This window comes from Schistocerca nitens, chromosome 4 (genome assembly GCF_023898315.1).
Source record: "Schistocerca nitens isolate TAMUIC-IGC-003100 chromosome 4, iqSchNite1.1, whole genome shotgun sequence".
Taxonomy (NCBI): Eukaryota; Metazoa; Arthropoda; class Insecta; order Orthoptera; family Acrididae; genus Schistocerca; species Schistocerca nitens.
The window spans coordinates 867431839-867449741 of NC_064617.1; the positions used below are offsets into that span (position 1 = coordinate 867431839).

A 17903-nucleotide genomic window follows, 5' to 3' on the forward strand; every position below is an offset into this window, starting at 1 on the left:
GCTCGTTCCAAGGCGTTGGGTCATAAAAAATCTGCCCTATGTGGATGTTTCTTATGTCGAAGCATTTCCCCACCTACCAATCATATCTCTGATAGTGTGATTCCTCATTCGTCTCTTCTCCGCAACCATGCAGCTTGTACTCTTACCGTGGGCAATGGTCTAAATGTTTTGCATGATCAGTGTAGGTTTGTAAAACCGATTTTATAGTGTAAACCGAAAGAAACTTTGTCAAATGAGGCAGCTTTCAACCGTCTATTATCCAAACTGTTATTTTATTGGGCTACCAGTTTCAGCGATTTACTGGGCCATCTTCAGGCCCTTGACCGACGTGTAGGAATATTCCAATCTCGGTTCCGTCAAAATAGGGGACAGCATTCAAAGACTGGTATCAAGCAGAAATCTGCGGATACCAGTGTTTGAATGCCGAGTCCTATTTTGAGCGGAACCGAGGTTGGAATGATCCTACACGTCGATCAGGGGCCCTGAAGATGGCGTAGTAAATCGCCGATACTGGTAGCCCAATAAAATAACAGTTTGGATATTAGACAGCTGAAAGATGTTTCATTTGGCATTCTTTACTGGACAGCAGAGTCCTGCAACCATCTCTGGAAAAATGGACGTATGGAGAAATAATCTGGTCCATAATGGAAAGTAATCATTATGCAGAAAATTCATAAATTCACCAAAAATTTTGACAAGTTACTGGCGATAAAAACCAATTCAGGTAAAACAAACACCAATAATAACACATTAGTGAATGAAGGAATGCGGTTAGTATGTCCGAATTGATCTTTCGTTGTTAACATCAGTTTAATCATGTTATGCTAAATTTGATGCTACATACATAATAATGTTTAAAAGTATCAAATCGTACTATTTTTAAATATCGTTTCAATCGGAAAATGTTTCAAGGTTGCATCAAGGAGGCTATGGGTTAACGCTTACTTAAGTGATACACTAATACATGAAGTATGATTCTGATAATGTCAACGAAAGAGTGCGCTGTGTTTCCGAATTAACAAATACCTTCGCAGAAATGCAAACTGTTTCAGAAATATGTGAATGTCAGCAGTTCAGTAAGCTTACGTTTCACAGGCAATAAAATACTGAAGAAAATTCCTCCCTGTTAGCACACAAACTGAAGTTATCACGCGATGCGAGTTCTTTGATGCTGCTGTGAAATAGAAAGACTTGAGTTTCCCCTGAACAGCAAACACTCCAGTTTAATTAGGCACTTACTCATCTTTCGTCTGTTTAGTCGTTCGCCTGCTTCATGTTAAATTCATGAAACTAAATAAACCGAGTTCGTGGATTATCAGTAAATTTTCAGGATACTTCCAGAAACATGAAAGTGAAGTTTACACTATGTAGCGCTAAGTGGTTAAAGGTGCGAAAGTCAAACAGAACGGAAGATGGCAGGATTAACGCCAGCGGAAGTGCGTGCGTGTAAGCTGCATCTTCAAGAGCAAGCCTCCGGTATAAGCTTTAGCTGCCGATCAGCCAGCATCGAAATACGACACATCGTAATATACATGACACAACGTAAATGAAATAATTTGATACACTTTTCGCCCCTGGAAGCAGCCCTGAGGTTACCACATGGGTTTTAGGCTACTGCGCGGACACTCAGTGGACGTAATGGGAAATAATCCATACAAGAGAGGACATAAGTATTTGCGGGAGAGTCTTGAATACCATCAAAAGTACTCTTTCCCATTATGATAACGCAGAGATGAGGAGGAGAAAAAGTCGAACGGATTAGGGACGAGTCCAAAATCGGAATGTTTCACCATTTCTTGCGCTAATTTTCATATCAGCGTGCTACTTGCAACCTACATTCTGAATTATTTGATGAATGTATCCCAATCTCTATCTTTCTTTACAATTTTTATCTTCTACAGCCCTCTCTAGTACCATGCAAGTTATTCCCTGAAGTCTTAACAGATGTCGTATAACAGTGTTCATTGTTCTTGTCCGTATTCTCCCTATACTGCTTTCCTCGCCAATTCTGCGCAGAACCTTCTAATTCCTTGTCTTATCAGTCCAGTCAACGTTCAACATTCTTCTGTATCACCATATCTCAAATGCTTAGATTTTCTTCTGTTCCGGTTTTCCCCTAATATGTGTTTCCCTACCATAGAATGCTGTACTCAGAAAGTACATTTTCCGAAATTTCTTCCTGAAATTAAGGGATACGTTTGATATTAATAGACTTCTCTTCGATAGGAAAGCCCTTTTTGCCAATGCTGGTCTGCTTTTTATGTCCTCCTTCATCCGTCAATCATGGGCTATTTTGCTGCCTAAGTATCAGAATTCCTTAACTTCATCTACTTAGTGATCATCAAATCTGATGTTAAGTTTCTCGCTGTTTTCATTTTTGCTACTTGTCATTACTTTTGTCTTTCTTCGATTTATTCTCAGTCCATATTCTGTGCCCATTACATTCCTCATTCCATTCAACAGATCCTGTAATTCTTCTCCACTTTCACTGAGGATACCATCACCATCAGCGAATCTTATTATTGGCTCAAATGGCTCTGAGCACTATGGGACTCAACTGCTGAGGTTATTAGTCCCCCAGAACTTAGAACTAGTTAAACCTAACTAACCTAAGGACACCACAAACATCCATGCCCGAGGCAGGATTCGAACCTGCGACCGTAGCGGTCTTGCGGTTCCAGACTGCAGCGCCTTTAACCGCACGGCCACTTCGGCCGGCAATCTTATTATTGATATCCTCTAACACTGAATTTTAATTCTACTCTTGCACCTTCGTTTTATTTCTGTCATTGCTTCTTCGACGTATAGATTGAACGGTGAGGGCGAAAGACTACATCCCTGTCTTACACCCTTTCGTTCTTAGTGTTCCAGTCTAAATGTTCTTCTTGGTTCTTGTACGTATTATATATTACCCACCTTTTCCTGTAGCTTACTCCTATTTTTCTCAGAATTTCGAACATCTGGCACCACCTTACATTGTCGAACGCTTAATCCAAGTCGAAAAATTCTATGAACGTGTCCTGAAATTTCTTCAGTATTGCTTCCATTATCAATCACAACGTCAGAACTACCTCTCTGCTGTGCTTACCTCTCCAAGTCCAAACTGATTGTCATCTAACAAACCATCAGTTTTCTTTCCCATTTTTCTGTATATTATTCTTGTCAGAAACTTGGATGCATGAGCTATTAAGCTGATTGTGAGATAGTTCTCGCACTTGTCGGCTCCTGCTATCTTCAGAAATGTATGTATGATGCTTCCGCGAAAGTCAGATGGTATATCACCAGTCTCATACATTCTACACCAACATGAATAGTCATTTTGTTGCCACTCCACCCAATGATGTTTGAAATTCCGATGGAATTTTATCTATCCCTCCCGCTTTTTTTGTACTGTCTCTGCCGACTCCTGTATCCGCTCTCTCCTCTGCATTTAACGGCGGACTTCCCACTGCACTCTTAATGCTTTTAATCTCACAGAAGATTTAGATGCTGAATCTGTCATTCCGATAGCTATTTTTTTCGATTTTTTCACAGTTATTATGCAGCCATTTCGCCTTAGCTTCCCTGCACTTCCTATTTACTTCATCCCTAAATGACTTTTATTTCTATATTTCTGAATTTCGTCGATCAGCCGAGGTTTTTCTTCTGCCACCTTCCTTATACCTACGTTTTTCTTTCCAACGTCTGTGATTGCTCTTTTTAGAGACGTCCATTCCTCTTGAAACGAACTTCCTACTGAACTATTCATCATCGCAGTATCGATAGCCCCATAGAGCTTCAAGTATACTTTTTTTTTTTATTCCGTAGCATTTCTGTATCCCATTTCTTTGCACATAGATTCTTCCTGACTTGTCTCGTAAACTTAAGGCTACTCTTCATCATTACTAAACTGTGACCTGAGACTACCTGTGTACAACTTACAATCAAATATCTGATTTAGGAATCTCTGTCTGACCATGATGTAATAATCTAACTGAAATCTTCCCGTTTCTCCCGGCCTTCTCCAAGCGTACTTCCACCTCCTATTGTGATGCCTGAATAGATTATTCGCTATTACTAGCTGAAATTTACAGCGGAACCCAATTTGACTTCCTCCTCTCTCATTCTTCCTACCAAGCCCAGATCCTTCCGTAACCCTTTCTTCTAATTCTTTTTAGAATTTCATCTCCCTTTACGTACTGAATTATCCGTTCAGTATTATCACTTTCTATCTCTTCATCTTCTGCTTGCGACGTCGACACGTATATCTGTACTGTTGTTATCTGCGTTGGTTAGCTGTCGATTCTGATGAGAACATCCCTATCGTTAAACTGTTGACAATACCTCTCTCATAACGAATCCTACTCTCGTTATACCATTTTCTGCTGCTGCCGATACTACCCTATACTTGTCTGACCAGAAATCCTAGTGTTTCTATTTCACTGACCCCCACTACATCTAGTTTGAGCCCTAGAATTTTCTTTTTCAGATTTTATAGGATAGGGAAGGAAATCGGCGGTGCCCTTTCAAAGTAACCATCCGAGAGGAGGAGACGAGAAATTGGAAGCCGGGAAGGAATAAATTTCCGTGAGACGTTGCTCTGTGTTTAAACTGCTCCAATGTGACCTCTTCCTTGCACAAGCAGTCTAAACTTCTTTACCTACTTACAGGAGACGAGCCTTGTGCTCCTGTTTGTTTGATTAGCTGGTTTGGGGTATAAAGGGACCAACCTACAGAGTCATCAGTCCCTTTTTGTCCTGTACTTTGGTGATCGTGAATTTCCTATTTACGGTGACTCATAAGGCACAGGTCATCTCCTTCCTTCCGCAGTCACTAAACAGTCACATTTAAAAGAGAATAGCAAATGAGTTTATTTATGCCATTCGCAGTGTAAACATAGCTGAAATTGTCTCTCGCGCACACGCATGCACGCTTACCCATGCACAGACACACACACACACACACACACACACACACATTTTCAAGAGAAAATATGGAAAGATGACATTGCTTTTCCATAGTCTGGCGTCCGAAGAAATAATTTATCAAGGGCCCTACCAATGCGGAGAGTATGGAATATGGAGCAAAGGAAAGTATGGACGAGATGGGCTCACTTCTACATCTTCATCTATATCTACACTCCGCAAGCCACCTTACGGTGTACGGCGGAGGGTACTTTGTGCACCACAGCCACTCACCCCCTTTCGTGTTCGGGTCACGAATGGTTCTCTGGAAGAACGATCGCTGGAAAGTCTCCACGTAAGTTTGAATCTCACTAATTTTATCTTCATGGCCTTTTCGAGAGCTCGTATCGACAAAACAGATTGCGACATCGATGTTGGTTTAAGAAAAATTTTGGATGCAGGAGCCCAATGATTAGGTCTGTTCGACCTTTAAATTCTTACATGATCTGAGTTCAGACCGGCGTGAGCCAGGTCGGTTTCTATCCTAAGACTATTTATACGTAGGAGAAAGCGATCTATCCATTGACTCTTCTAGGGACGTATGCTCTCGGAACTTTAACAGTAATCGCGATGCAGAACGCCTTCTTGCAGCGTTTGCCACTGGAATTGTCTGAGCAACTCCGTGGAACATTCGCTCTTGCTATACAAAAGTGTAACTTTGGATCTTCTCTATTTCCTCTATCAAGCCTGCCTGGTACGTATCCCTGACTGACGAGCAACACTGAAGTATTGGTCGAAAGAGTGTTTTGTAAGTTCCTTCGTTTGTTGTTGGACTACCTTTCCTGAGTATTCTACCACTGAATAACATTCTGACATCTGCCTTATCCGCGATTAACTTTATGCTCTCGTTCCACTTCAAATCGCTCTGTACGTATAGTCTTAGATATTTTATGGAAGTAATTGTCTCCAGTGATTGTTCTGCGATCGTGTATTCATACAGATATGGGTGTTTTAGTCTATGTATTCGCAATACCCTACATTCGTTTATACTGAAGGCCAATTTCCACTCTCTGCAAGAATCGTCTTGCTGCACTTCATTACAATTTTCTAACGCTGCGGCTTCTCTGTATACAACAGCATCATTCGCTAATTGAAACTTCCGGCGTTGTCTCTGCGTCATTTATACCAGCTGAAAACTGCTCCTATTGGGGCACAAAAAGAGGTGAATGTGCTCCTGTTTAAAAAAACTCAGAATGGGGCAGGTGGTACTCCACTTTTCAGTCAATCATCCTCGGCACCTTCACAAATTCTCCCAAAAATTTTGGCATGAGAACATATTCGCGCTCTTTTTTTTTAAGTGCAGCTCAGCTCACATTATCACAAGCTTCTCTAAGTATAGCTCACTGACACCCACCAGTCCAGCGCTGTAAGTCACTCCCACCCATCCACTCGCACTAGCTCTTTCTCACTTACTCATTCAGCCCAACTCATTTCTCTCACTCGGTCACAGTCTGCTGTCTCACAGTCACGGTCTCCGTTCTGTCCTACTATTCTTCTCATTGTCATTGTCTCCCTCTTGCTCTCTCTTACGGTTGTTATCTTATTCATTCCTTCCCACTGCTACTGTCTCTTCTATCTGTCGCTATGTCTCTTCTATCAGTCGCTATCTCTCTCTTCCTCTTTGTGACTGGCACAGCTACCGTGTCTCATTATCACTGGCTCTTACTCGATTCCACTTCCTTCTCTTTATTCCTCTCCCCACTGAGCTTCTCACGCTTTTTCTAGCACTGTTCTGTCACTCCCAACAATGTTCCGCTGCCACTGTGTCCTTCTCTCTATCACGCACCGCCATTGTCTCCTTCACTTTTTCTATACCTCAACCACTGTCTGCTGTCTTTTTTTCCCTTTGCAACTCTCTCCTTTTTTTGTGGTAAGTTCCTATAGGACCAAACTGCTGAAATCATCGGTCCCTAGGCTTACAAACCACTTAATCTAACTTAAACTAACTTACGCTAAGGACAACACACATATGCATGTCCGAGGGAGGACTCGAACCTCCGATAGGCGGAGCCGCACGGACCGTGACAAGGCGCCCTAGACCGCGCAGCTAACCCACGCGGCTCCTCTCTCGACATACAAAAGCGTGAATATGTTCGCATGCCAATATTTTTGGGAAAATTTTTAAAAATGCTGAGGAAGGCAGAATGAGGTAGCTGGTACCACACTATGTTTTTAAATAGACAGTAACACATTCGCCCTTTCTGTGCTCCGAGAGGAGCATTTCTCCGTTGGTTCCTTTCTCTTGTCTGCCACGACAGGGAAAATCACTCTCATGAAAAACTTTATGGCTCTGTAAAATTTTGATAGTTTACTTATGTGGATATGAAATAACACAAAACTAATGTTATACCGCAGATCATTTTTTACGCGCACAAAAATTTGGCATGTAATCACTCCTAGAAAATGTGTTTCCCAGAACTCATCACACGGTAACGGAGGTGCTTTGAGCCTATGTATATCGGAAACGGATAAAGATATCATTAAAATTTCCATGGTTGTTCCAGATCGGGATCTATGTATCGTAAAAATTACGCCCGTTTGCTGTGCTCAGCAGTTTTGGAATCTGCGGATCGGTTTTGATACCCAACAACAATGTTTTCGGGTGTTTCTCGATAACGGACAAATATTTTTGAAATTAGGAAGATAGTACTTCTAGATAACGTCTAGAGAATGAACCGTTAACGTTTGAGCATTTTGCTACGGCTAGGTTTTTAGATATCCGTTGCTGACGGCAAAAAAGGAGAAAAACGGTTTGTTGGGTTTTCCTCAGGAGCGGCCCATGAACTGAATGGTGCCTCCATAATCCCCTTAAAGCACACCATAGGCCACGTCAAATGCAAAAAGAACCAATCGATTTTCTCCATTTGCCGAAGCTGGAAGTACTGTACAATATTCAATCTCAAATTTTAACCCTATACTGTAGGATAGCTACAGAAAGACGATTCTTCTGGTGGGTATACAAATGACCCCTACGCCAAGAGCTGTTCATAACACTTAAACATACCTTTCTGACACCCATAGAAGCCGAGATATGAGACCGAGAAGAATCTTAGATTTTCCCGCTTCGTTTTGGAACACACGGGTACCGCATGCTGGCTCATGTGTACCGACATATTATTAAAAATATTCATCCTATGACACTGTATTTGGACATGCCTTGCGTTACTTTTACACCTGAAGACTTGCCTCCAATGATAATTACATGATGCTGTTTGTGCTAGTAAGTCTTCAAACGAGTCACACACTTCGTCTGATATCCCATACGCTCGTATTTTATTTATTAAGCGGCAATGCGGAACAGCATGCGATGCCTCCAGGAAGTCAAGGAACATGGCATCTACCTGAAGCTTTCTCGGTTTCGTGAACTAATGGAGCGAGCTGGTCTTCTCATAATCGTTGTTTTCGGAACTCATATGGATTTATACAGAGGAAATTTACAGCGATGTCATAATACGCGAACATTAAACGTGATCCAAAATTCTACAAAAGACCGACGTAAGAAACACGGGCCTATAGTTTCACGCATCTGCTCGACGACCCTTCTTGAAAACGGAAATGATATGTGTGCGGTTTTTTTTTTTTTTCAACCATTAGGAACCCTTCGATCCTCTAGAGATCTGCAGTTCACAGCTGCTAGAAGCGGGGGCAAATTCTTTTGCATACTCTGTGTAGAATGGAACTGGTATCGCGTCAGGTCACGTGGACTTTCGTCAGTTGCTTTTCTATCCCATTGTCACTTATTTCGATATCAACCATTTTGTTGTTCGTGCAACGATTTACAGGAGGAACTACAGTGTAATCTGCGTCTGTGAAAGAATTATGGAAATAGACGTTTAGTATTGTGGCCTTTTGTGTGTCGCCCTCCGTTTCAAGGCCATTTAAGTCACAGAGTGTCTGGCTTCAATCTGTTTGGTAACATAAGACCAAAACTCCTTAAAAATTTCTGTCAATTCGGTAGAATGAATTTATTTCGAATTCGTTGAACGCTTCAGGATGATGCTAATTTTGACTTCGTCTGGTTTTTGCTTGTCTATTAGTTTCTCGCTTCGTTTCAATTCGCAGTGAAGCTGACTGTGCTTTCGTAGCAGCTTCGTAATACAATTGCCGAACTACCTGTTGTCTTTTCCATACCTCACAACTTTTCTTCGCGTATTGTAAAATGCTCTTCAGCTTTGTCCACATCTGCTCAACACTGTTAGTATTGGAGATGAAATTTTCGTGTTGGTCCGTCAGAAAATCTTAATTCTGTTTCAAATCGCTCTACATAAACAGAACGATCTTCGTAACTTCCTTTTTATTCCTATTTACAGCCGCATTCAGTGATGCTGTAAAGGCTTTATGGACACTGATTCCCTGTTCTGCGTTGAGTCGAAAATTTCTGTTCTGTTTGTCACCAACAGGTATAAAATATTACCTGTAAGAGTCGTTTCTCTGATTAATGGCTCAAGGTAATTTTCTGATCACAGACTTACGACTATTTCACACGGTTTCCTGACCCTTCTGACGGTCCCAATCACCTGAGTCTTCTGGTCTATAACTAGTAACTCTAAATCTCCACCCAAAACTATAACATGATCATGACATTTCCGAGAAATATTCTCCGAGTTTTCCCTTAGTTCTTTCGCCACCACTTTCGCTGGGACAGGGGTCTATAAAAGCATCCGATGATCATGTTTGATCCCACTTTAACACTAACCTTCACCCAAATTATTCCGATTCTGAATCTGTGCTCATTTAACTATATATCAACGTATATTTTTACTGTCATAAAAACGGTTCCACCACGAGCGTCCAACATATCTTTGCGACATACATTCCAGTCGGAGTTTAGAATGTCGTTGCTGCTGATATCTGGTTTCAGCCAGCTTTCTCTCCCTGGTACTATGTGAGTACTGTCGCCCTTTACAACCGAGGCTAGTTACGGACCTTCCCACAGAAGCTCCTGCAGATAATTAACACTATGTCAGAATTTTCTTCCTTCGATCTGCTCTGACGAATGCTGCTTTGCCTGGACTCAGAACGCATCTTATAGGGACTGTGGCGGTATTTCTCTATCCTAAGAAATCGGCATTGCTGTGGAACAGCTGCTCTTACAGTAGTGGTCAAAAGTATTTTGTAGTGTCCCTCCTTTAGGAGCTTCATGCCGCAGTGCAGTGGTTAGACACTGGACTCGCATTTGGGAGGACGACGGTTCAATCCCGCGTCCGGCCATCCTGATTTAGGTTTTCCGTGATTTTCCTTATCGCTCCAGGCAAATGCCGGGATGGTTCCTTTGAAAGGGCATGGCCGAATTCCTTCCCCATCCTTCCCTAATCCGATGAGACCGATGACCTCGCTGTCTGGTGTCATTCCCCAAAAAACCCAACCCCAACCCTTCATGCCGCAGTGGTTATTTATAAAGTAAGCAAGTAACGTCATACAATAACAACGTAATCATATACTGTTTTAGCCCAGAAGTACGGTGTGTGTCATACAGAATCATCCGATTTAAAAAATAATAATAACTATCATGTTATTTCAGATATGTGCGTGAACAACGAACTGTAGGAACTAGCAGACTCTCGACTTTTACATGGTTCCCACTAGGTAGCAGCAGTGTGCACCCACTTCACTTCTATTAAAAATGGTGTCGGGACAACGGAAAGTTTTTGTGTGCTACGTTTTGCGCAGTGCCGGTCACTAATGACTGTTCAGCGTGACTTTCGTACTAGGTATGGTGTGGATCCTCCTACAACACAGAGCATTAGACGATGGCATTAACAATTCCGAGAAACAGGCTGTTTGAGTAAATGCAAATCGCCGGGCCGTCCCCGAGTGTCTGACACAGACGTCGAACGCATCCGTCACAGTTTCACAAAGAGTCCGCAGAAATCCGTTCGCCGTGCAGCTCGACAGCTCAACATGCCCCCGATTCCGTCTGGCGTGTGTTGCGTCGACGTTTACACAGGAAACCATACGAAATTCAGCTGCTACAAGCTCGTCGTGAAGGTGATAGACAGCAGCGTGTGGAGTTCTGTAATTTCGTTCTTGGTAATCTGGAGGATGACAGTTTTCTTCCACGCTTAGTGTTTAGTGACGCGGCAACATTCCATTTAAATGAAAAGGTGAACCGTCATAATGTGAGGGGGTACGGAACAACCGCATGAAGTTTTACAACATGACTCTCATGTTGTAAATTCAATGAGTTTTGTGTGGTTTATCGGGCAAAGGTGTATGGTGCACTTTTCCTTGCCGAGAACACTGGTACAGGAAGCACGTATCTCATTATGCTTGAGAACTTTCTTTTCCCACAGTTGCAGACTAATTCGAACGACTTCGTTTACCAACAGGATGGGGCCCCGGCACACTGGCATCTGGAAGTGCGGGAATTTTTAAATCAAAGGATTACTGAACGATGGGTTGGTCACAATGGACCAAATGATTCACCCTTACATTACTTGCCTCCAAGGTCACCGGGCCTGACTGTATATGATTCTTTCTTGTGGGGGTTTGTAAAAGACTCTGTTTATGTTCCTCCGTTACCAGCAACAATGAATGAACTGAGACATCGCAGCTGTGGAAGCTGTAACTGAAGACATGCGCCCTGTGGTGTGGGAACATTTTGAATACCGCATTGACATACACCGAGCATCTCATGGGGGCATACTGTACACATATGAAAAAAAAATCTTTTTGAGTTCATCAAAAAACCCAATTAATGATATTTATTTATTAGTTTCAAAAATATAGACGTGCCAAATCGGATGATTCTTTTTGATGCACCCTGTATTGCCGGCCGCTGTGGTCGAGCGGTTCAAGGAACTTAAGTCCAGAACCACGCGACTGCTACGGTCGCAGGTTCGAATCCTGCCTCGGGCATGGATGTGTGTGATGTCCTTAGGTTAGTTAGGTTTAAGTAGTTCTATGTCTAGGGGACTGATGACCTCAGATGTTAAGTCCCATAGTGCTTAGTGCTATTTGAACCATTTGAGCACCCTGTACTTTGTAGCTTGCCTTAGTGGCACGATATTTATTAACTATTGTTACTTAGGAATTCAGACGGTATTTGTTTATTTGTAGAGACAACTAGAAGAATGGCAAAATAAAAATTGTACTCGGCTGATAAGCTGTTTTGCGTGCTTTGGAGAAGAATAGTCGCAGTCTGGCGTTGCTAGAGACTGTGGCACATCCCTCGGGCATGGATGTGTGTGATGTCCTTAGGTTAGCTAGGTTTAGGTAGTTCCAAGTTCTAGGGGACTGATGACCTCAGACGTTAAGTCCCATAGTGCTCAGAGCCATTTTTTGTGGCGCATCACAGCAACCAGTAAGTGCGTGGAGTCGACAGCAAAAACAGGAAGGAAGAGTAGCCAGTAACCCAAGGTGATTTTGTCCTCGAGAAACAACACGGGTGGAGGTCGGAATGATTTTAAGCAATGGACAGTTGCTGAAGAAGATCGATAAAATACTAAAAAATGCAAAAGAACTTCTTCTCCATGACAACGCAAGGCCACACACAAGTCTGTCTACCCAAGAGGAGCTCACAAAACGTCACTGCGGTGTTCTTCCTAATGCACCTTATAGGCCGGATCTCGCACCTTCCGACTTCTATCATTTATATCCTTTTGGCCCAATGAAGGACGCACTCTACGGCAAACAGTACGTGGATGATGGGGAGGTTACTGCTGCAACAAGACGTTGCCTTCGATGTCCACCAGTAGAGTGGTTCCACGCGGACATACGGGCCTTCCCAGTAACGTGGCGTAACGCCGTCCCATTGAAGCAAAAAGGGTGGTGTATTGAAATCCTGAATAAAACCAACCTATCTTTAGAACAAGAATGTGTTGCATCACTTGCTGAATGCCCCTCATACTTCGAATAAAACGGGCTATTGACACATAGCCAGCAGTGATTCGCTAAACACAACTGGCTTCATTTGCACGAAGTAATCTCCATCTACGTAATTACTCTGGAATTCAAAATTAAGTTCCTGGCTGAAGGTTATCGAACCATCTTCAAGCTATTTCTCTACCGTTCCACTCTCTAAAAGTGCGCGAAAAACGAACATCTAATTATGAGTGCTACCGACAGATGATCTCGATTTGATTCAGTTTTCTTAGATTTCCGGAAGGTTTTTGCCACCGTTCCCCAAATTCTACTTCCAATGGAGCATCGTCTCAGCTTCGCAACTAGATTCGTGATTTTCTGGCAGAACAGTCATGTACGCAGTAATTGATGGGAACCTTGTCTCGTAGACAAAAGGAGATAGATCTGGCACTCTCCAAGGGAGCGAGACAGATCTTGGATGTCGCGAAAAGTCTGAACAAATAAGTACCAAGAGAACTCTGTTTACTTTATGTTACAAGTTAAACGACAAATCTTGTGGCCCTTGAGTTTACTAGATATCTAGGAATTACTGTTAGTAACAACTTAAATTGGAACGATAGTAGGGAAAATGTTGTTGCGAAAATTAACAGCAAGCTGTGTTTGTTTGGCAGAACAATCAAAAGGTACAACAAATGTATTTGTCAAGCTGCTTACACAACTCTGCAGTATTTCTGCACAGGATGGGGTGCCTACCAAAAAGGATTTAATGACGACCACCAAGCATCATGGATGAAAATATCACGGGTGAGTAAACGAATCCGGACTTCAGACATTGAAAAAGTGTTTTTCTTTTCCTCCCATTCGATAGCAATAAAATAAGAGAAATCAGAGCTTTCACGGAATGGGTTAGGTGTTAGTTCTCCCACGTGCGGCTATAGATCAGGGCTGTAGAGATAAACAACAATTATGTTGTGCACCGTCTGTCAATCCCTTGAGAGTGAAATGCAGAATAATAGGGTGAAGAAATAAGAACATTGAGGTTTACCGGTAACATCGTAATCCTACCAGGCACATAGAATCATGAACGTGGAGTTTAACAGAATGGGTAGTCCCTTGAATGGCTATAATATGGATAGTAAGAAAAATAAAACTAGAGCAGTGGAATGTAGTTGAATGAAACCAATCGCTGCTGAGAAATTATATTAGGAAATGAGACATTAGTCTATGAGTTTTGCTGTCTGAGCAACAAAAGAACTCACAACAACCGAAACAGAGAGGATATAAAATATGGACCGTCAAGAAGAATGTTTCTGAAAATGTGATATTTGCGGACATTAAATATAAATTAAATCGTTAGAAAGTCTTTTCTGTAGGTATTTATCTGGAGAGTAGCCTTCTACGAAAGTGAAACGGGGACGATAAACAATTCAGACAAGGATAAATCAGAAACTTTTGAAATGTTACGCTACAGAAGAATGCTACACATTATATGGATGCGTCAGGTGACTACTGAAGGCACTCTGAATGAAACTCAAGAGAAAAGAAATGTATGGCACAACCTGAGTAAGAAAATATATCGTTTGACAGGACACATCCTGCGGCATTAAGGAATAATCAGTTTGGTAATATAAGGAAGGGTGGTTATTGGGAAGGGGGATAGAATTCTTATGGGAACTGGGAGGGGACAGGTAAAATTGGAGAAGCAGGTGATGGCATGATTGCAGTAGGCAGTTTCAGATGGATGTATGTTGTAGTAGTTATGCAGAGTTGAGGGCTGCATGATATGAAGTAGCATGGAGAGGTTAACATAGACTTCAGATCACCTAAACATAAAAACTACAAAACGGATTTGCATTCTGCCTCAGCTGTTTGCGCTACCCGAGCATTCTGTACCAGACCGAGACTCGAACTCGGTTTTCCCGCTTATTGTGAGCCGTCGCCTGAACCACTTAGGCTGTCAGAGCATACTTCCAGGACCGATCCAAACTTCCACATGTAACATAGCCTCAACTCTTATGCTCGCACAATTAGTGATCCCCGCACAGGAAGACGAATACTATATCGTCTATTTAGCCCATTCAGGAATGGATACATCATTAATGGTACCATATCAGTATTTATAAAGTGTCTGTATCTTCACAATACCATGTCCTGCAGAAATGAATGCATGCCTTTATGGCCTAAATTGACGATATAACATATACCTAAGCAGGAATCACGAAATGTGCGAGGATAAGGGTTGTCATATGGAAGACTGGATCGGTCCTGGAGGCGTGCTCGGATAGCCGAAGTTATTAAGACGGCCGTTCGCGAAAAGCGAGAAATACGATTTAGGGTCCCGGTCTGGCACAGAATTCACAAGCAGCTGATGTCATTGCATAGTCGCAGAATCCGAATATACACTCCTGGAAATTGAAATAAGAACACCGTGAATTCATTGTCCCAGGAAGGGGAAACTTTATTGACACATTCCTGGGGTCAGATACATCACATGATCACACTGACACAACCACAGGCACATAGACACAGGCAACAGAGCATGCACAATGTCGGCACTAGTACAGTGTATATCCACCTTTCGCAGCAATGCAGGCTGCTATTCTCCCATGGAGACGATCGTAGAGATGCTGGATGTAGTCCTGTGGAACGGCTTGCCATGCCATTTCCACCTGGCGCCTCAGTTGGACCAACGTTCGTGCTGGACGTGCAGACCGCGTGAGACGACGCTTCATCCAGTCCCAAACATGCTCAATGGGGGACAGATCCGGAGATCTTGCTGGCCAGGGTAGTTGACTTACACCTTCTAGAGCACGTTGGGTGGCACGGGATACATGCGGACGTGCATTGTCCTGTTGGAACAGCAAGTTCCCTTGCCGGTCTAGGAATGGTAGAACGATGGGTTCGATGACGGTTTGGATGTACCGTGCACTATTCAGTGTCCCCTCGACGATCACCAGTGGTGTACGGCCAGTGTAGGAGATCGCTCCCCACACCATGATGCCGGGTGTTGGCCCTGTGTGCCTCGGTCGTATGCAGTCCTGATTGTGGCGCTCACCTGCACGGCGCCAAACACGCATACGACCATCATTGGCACCAAGGCAGAAGCGACTCTCATCTCTGAAGACGACACGTCTCCATTCGTCCCTCCATTCACGCCTGTCGCGACACCACTGGAGGCGGGCTGCACGATGTTGGGGCGTGAGCGGAAGACGGCCTAACGGTGTGCGGGACCGTAGCCCAGCTTCATGGAGACGGTTGCGAATGGTCCTCGCCGATACCCCAGGAGCAACAGTGTCCCTAATTTGCTGGGAAGTGGCAGTGCGGTCCCCTACGGTACTGCGTAGGATCCTACGGTCTTGGCGTGCATCCGTGCGTCGCTGCGGTCCGGTCCCAGGTCGACGGGCACGTGCACCTTCCGCCGACCACTGGCGACAACATCGATTTACTGTGGAGACCTCACGCCCCACGTGTTGAGCAATTCGGCGGTACGTCCACCCGGCCTCCCGCTTGCCCACCATACACCCTCGCTCAAAGTCCGTCAACTGCACATACGGTTCACGTCCACGCTGTCGCGGCATGCTACCAGTGTTAAAGACTGCGATGGAGCTCCGTATGCCACGGCAAACTGGCTGGCACTGACGGCGGCGGTGCACAAATGCTGCGCAGCTAGCGCCATTCGACGGCCAACACCGCGGTTCCTGGTGTGTCCGCTGTGCCGTGCGTGTGATCATTGCTTGTACAGCCCTCTAGCAGTGTCCGGAGCAAGTATGGTGGGTCTGACACACCGGTGTCAATGTGTTCTTTTTTCCATTTCCAGGAGTGTATTTCGCAATGATTACCACGGCAGTAATCGTCAGTCACAGTGTCTGTTCATTCAGATGTGCATGCATTGCGGAAGGACATTGTTTTTTAAAGATACAGAATCTGTACAAGCGCAGACACTTAAACATTAGTGACGCAAACATAGTAACGAAGCTGTGGTGGAATGGACATGATGAAATTAATCCTGTAGATTATCTAATAGGTTGGAATCGATATTCATCTTGCTATTTAAAATATAGCTTTTACTGCAGGTGGCGTTCGACAACGTCAGCAATGGCGCCGAGCCCACAGAGCTGCCAGAAAGTATTTGGGTGTATATCCTGTGAGAACTCACGGTAAGGTTTCCGCGCTGGAGGACGAGTGTCCCCGGGTCCCCGGGCACCGCCAGGAGCGGCCAGCGACGGCCCCGGAAGGCGTGTGGCAGAGAGTAGTTGTAGCAGCGGCCGCACGCCTGCACGGAGAAGGCGGCCGGCTCCAGCGGCAGCTCCCTCAGCAGGCAGAGGCCAGCCCACGCTCCAGGTGTGCAACTCAGCAACGCCGCAGCACACGCCACCTGCCGGACCAGCAAGCAACACACGACTTAACGCCACTGCTGCTACACCAAAAGCTCGCTCACCACCGACAACCAATGGCTCTGTATGTACGTCTTTCCAGAGATAGTTGCGGGACCTCGGTTTTTCGTATAGAATATCAAATCAAACATCTTTGAATCATCGCTCACCATCGACAACCTATGGTTCTGTATGTACGTCTTTCCAGAGATAGTTGCGGGACCTCGGTTTGTCGTATAGAATATCAAATCAAACATCTTTGAATCATCTAATTTCCAATTGTTATTTTATTGTGCTACAAGTTACGGCGATATTTCAAGCCATCTTCAGGCCCCCTGGCCGACGTGTAGCAAGATTCCAACCTCTGTTCCGATCAAAATAGGGGCGAGCACTCAGACTGGTGTCTGTAGATATCTATTTGACACAGTGATCACTTCAACCATCATCTACAGACTCAAGATGGCGTAATATATCGCCGAAACTAGTAGCTCAATAAAATAACAGTTTGGAAATCAGACAGATGAAAGGTGTTTCATTTGACATTCTATAAGAACAGCCGAGATCCTGCAACCATCTCTGAAAAGGCGGACATACAGAGACTTTATGTACAATACATTCATTGCTAGTAAAATCAAGCTTATAAAGACAACAACGATCAACATCAACAAGAGATGAGTCGGCAGATGATGTTTGAATTAAACACAGTATCAAGAAGAAATCTACAGATTCCAGTCTTTGAAAGTGGCCCCTCTTTTGACCAGAACCGACGTTGGAGTCTTCATAC

At 43.7% G+C, this 17903-nt stretch overlaps 1 protein-coding gene across 1 annotated transcript in view; it reads right to left on the bottom strand.

Moving 5' to 3' along the window:
- Positions 1-17903, bottom strand: part of LOC126251946 (corticotropin-releasing factor receptor 1-like) — a 418931-nt gene that overhangs the window by 174761 nt on the left and 226267 nt on the right. Inside the window, exon 2 of the mRNA XM_049952707.1 lies at positions 16903-17121. Within this exon, the coding sequence (XP_049808664.1) occupies positions 16903-17121 (219 nt within the window). The remainder of the gene's footprint in view (positions 1-16902; positions 17122-17903) is intronic.